This window comes from Trachinotus anak, unplaced genomic scaffold (genome assembly GCF_046630095.1).
Source record: "Trachinotus anak isolate AG129_WGS33_773 ecotype Australia unplaced genomic scaffold, CSIRO_AGI_Tana_v1 ptg000013l, whole genome shotgun sequence".
Lineage (NCBI taxonomy): Eukaryota > Metazoa > Chordata > Actinopteri > Carangiformes > Carangidae > Trachinotus > Trachinotus anak.
This window is the reverse complement of record NW_027273864.1, coordinates 12,014,250-12,015,000: the sequence shown is the minus strand read 5'-3', so window position 1 is coordinate 12,015,000 and position 751 is coordinate 12,014,250. Positions and strand designations below refer to the sequence as shown.

The 751-nt window shown below is 48.9% G+C and overlaps 1 protein-coding gene across 9 annotated transcripts in view; it reads right to left on the bottom strand.

The window, feature by feature from the left end:
* The window catches only part of kif21b (kinesin family member 21B), a 62,572-nt gene extending 62,188 nt beyond the window's left edge, over positions 1–384 (bottom strand). For 7 of the 9 annotated variants that reach the window (XR_011693163.1, XM_071494002.1, XM_071494008.1 and 4 more), the window contains exon 1: positions 1–384. This exon is cut by the window's left edge and continues 25 nt beyond it. Coding sequence is in view for 8 of the 9 variants with exons in the window: in XM_071494002.1 (XP_071350103.1) it covers positions 1–16 (16 nt within the window). In the remaining variant the exon portion in view is untranslated. The other 2 variants (XM_071494009.1, XM_071494010.1) reach the window with 1 other exon arrangement.
* Between the last annotated feature and the right edge of the window lie 367 nt (positions 385–751).

The window sequence follows — 751 nt, the reverse complement described above, 5'->3', positions numbered from 1 at the left end:
CGCCCTGGCTCGCCATTATCGCTTTCAAGGGATGTGTAGTATTTCGGCTGTGTTGGGTTTTCAGTGTGTGAGCCGTGCGGCGCTGGGTGTCTCAGGTCACAGGGAGCAGCCGTCAGGACCTGCCGGCGGTGAGATGCCTCATCTGGACTCTGCCTGTCTTCTCCTTCTTCTTCTTCTTCCTCACCTCCGCCGTGGCGCTCATTTCTGGCTCACCGGTGCTTTGTCACATCGCAGTGTTAAAGCCGTTTTTTTTTTTTTTTTTATCTCTTTCCGCGGTCTGCCTCAGTCACTACATCCTGTTTAAAGTGCGTATGAGCGAAGCATAAGAGCGCCGCTCTGAAACCACAGCGCTGCTCTGAGACAGACGCGATCACGCTGAATGAGCCGCGAACCGGAGGGGGTGATGCTGCCTTCAGGGACTGTCGGACACTGTGCGTTCAACGTCGAGGCTCTCTCGCTGCAGGCTACGGCCTCTCCCAAATCAATACTACAACCACTAACTCTTCACTGCAAAGAGTTATAGAGGATCATTTCACCCAGAGATAATATGAAAAGGGAAAATGCTGAATAAAGAATAATTTATCACTTGCTGCACTCAACCATAGCCCTGTTACCATGGATACTGATAGATGCAATGCTCGTTCAGCTGCTGAGTTGTGTCATTCAAATGCAAATACCACCCCAATATTTTTATTTTTAAGGATGCGTCCATATTAGCACAAAAAGGTAGTGATGAAAGAAGTATTCATGT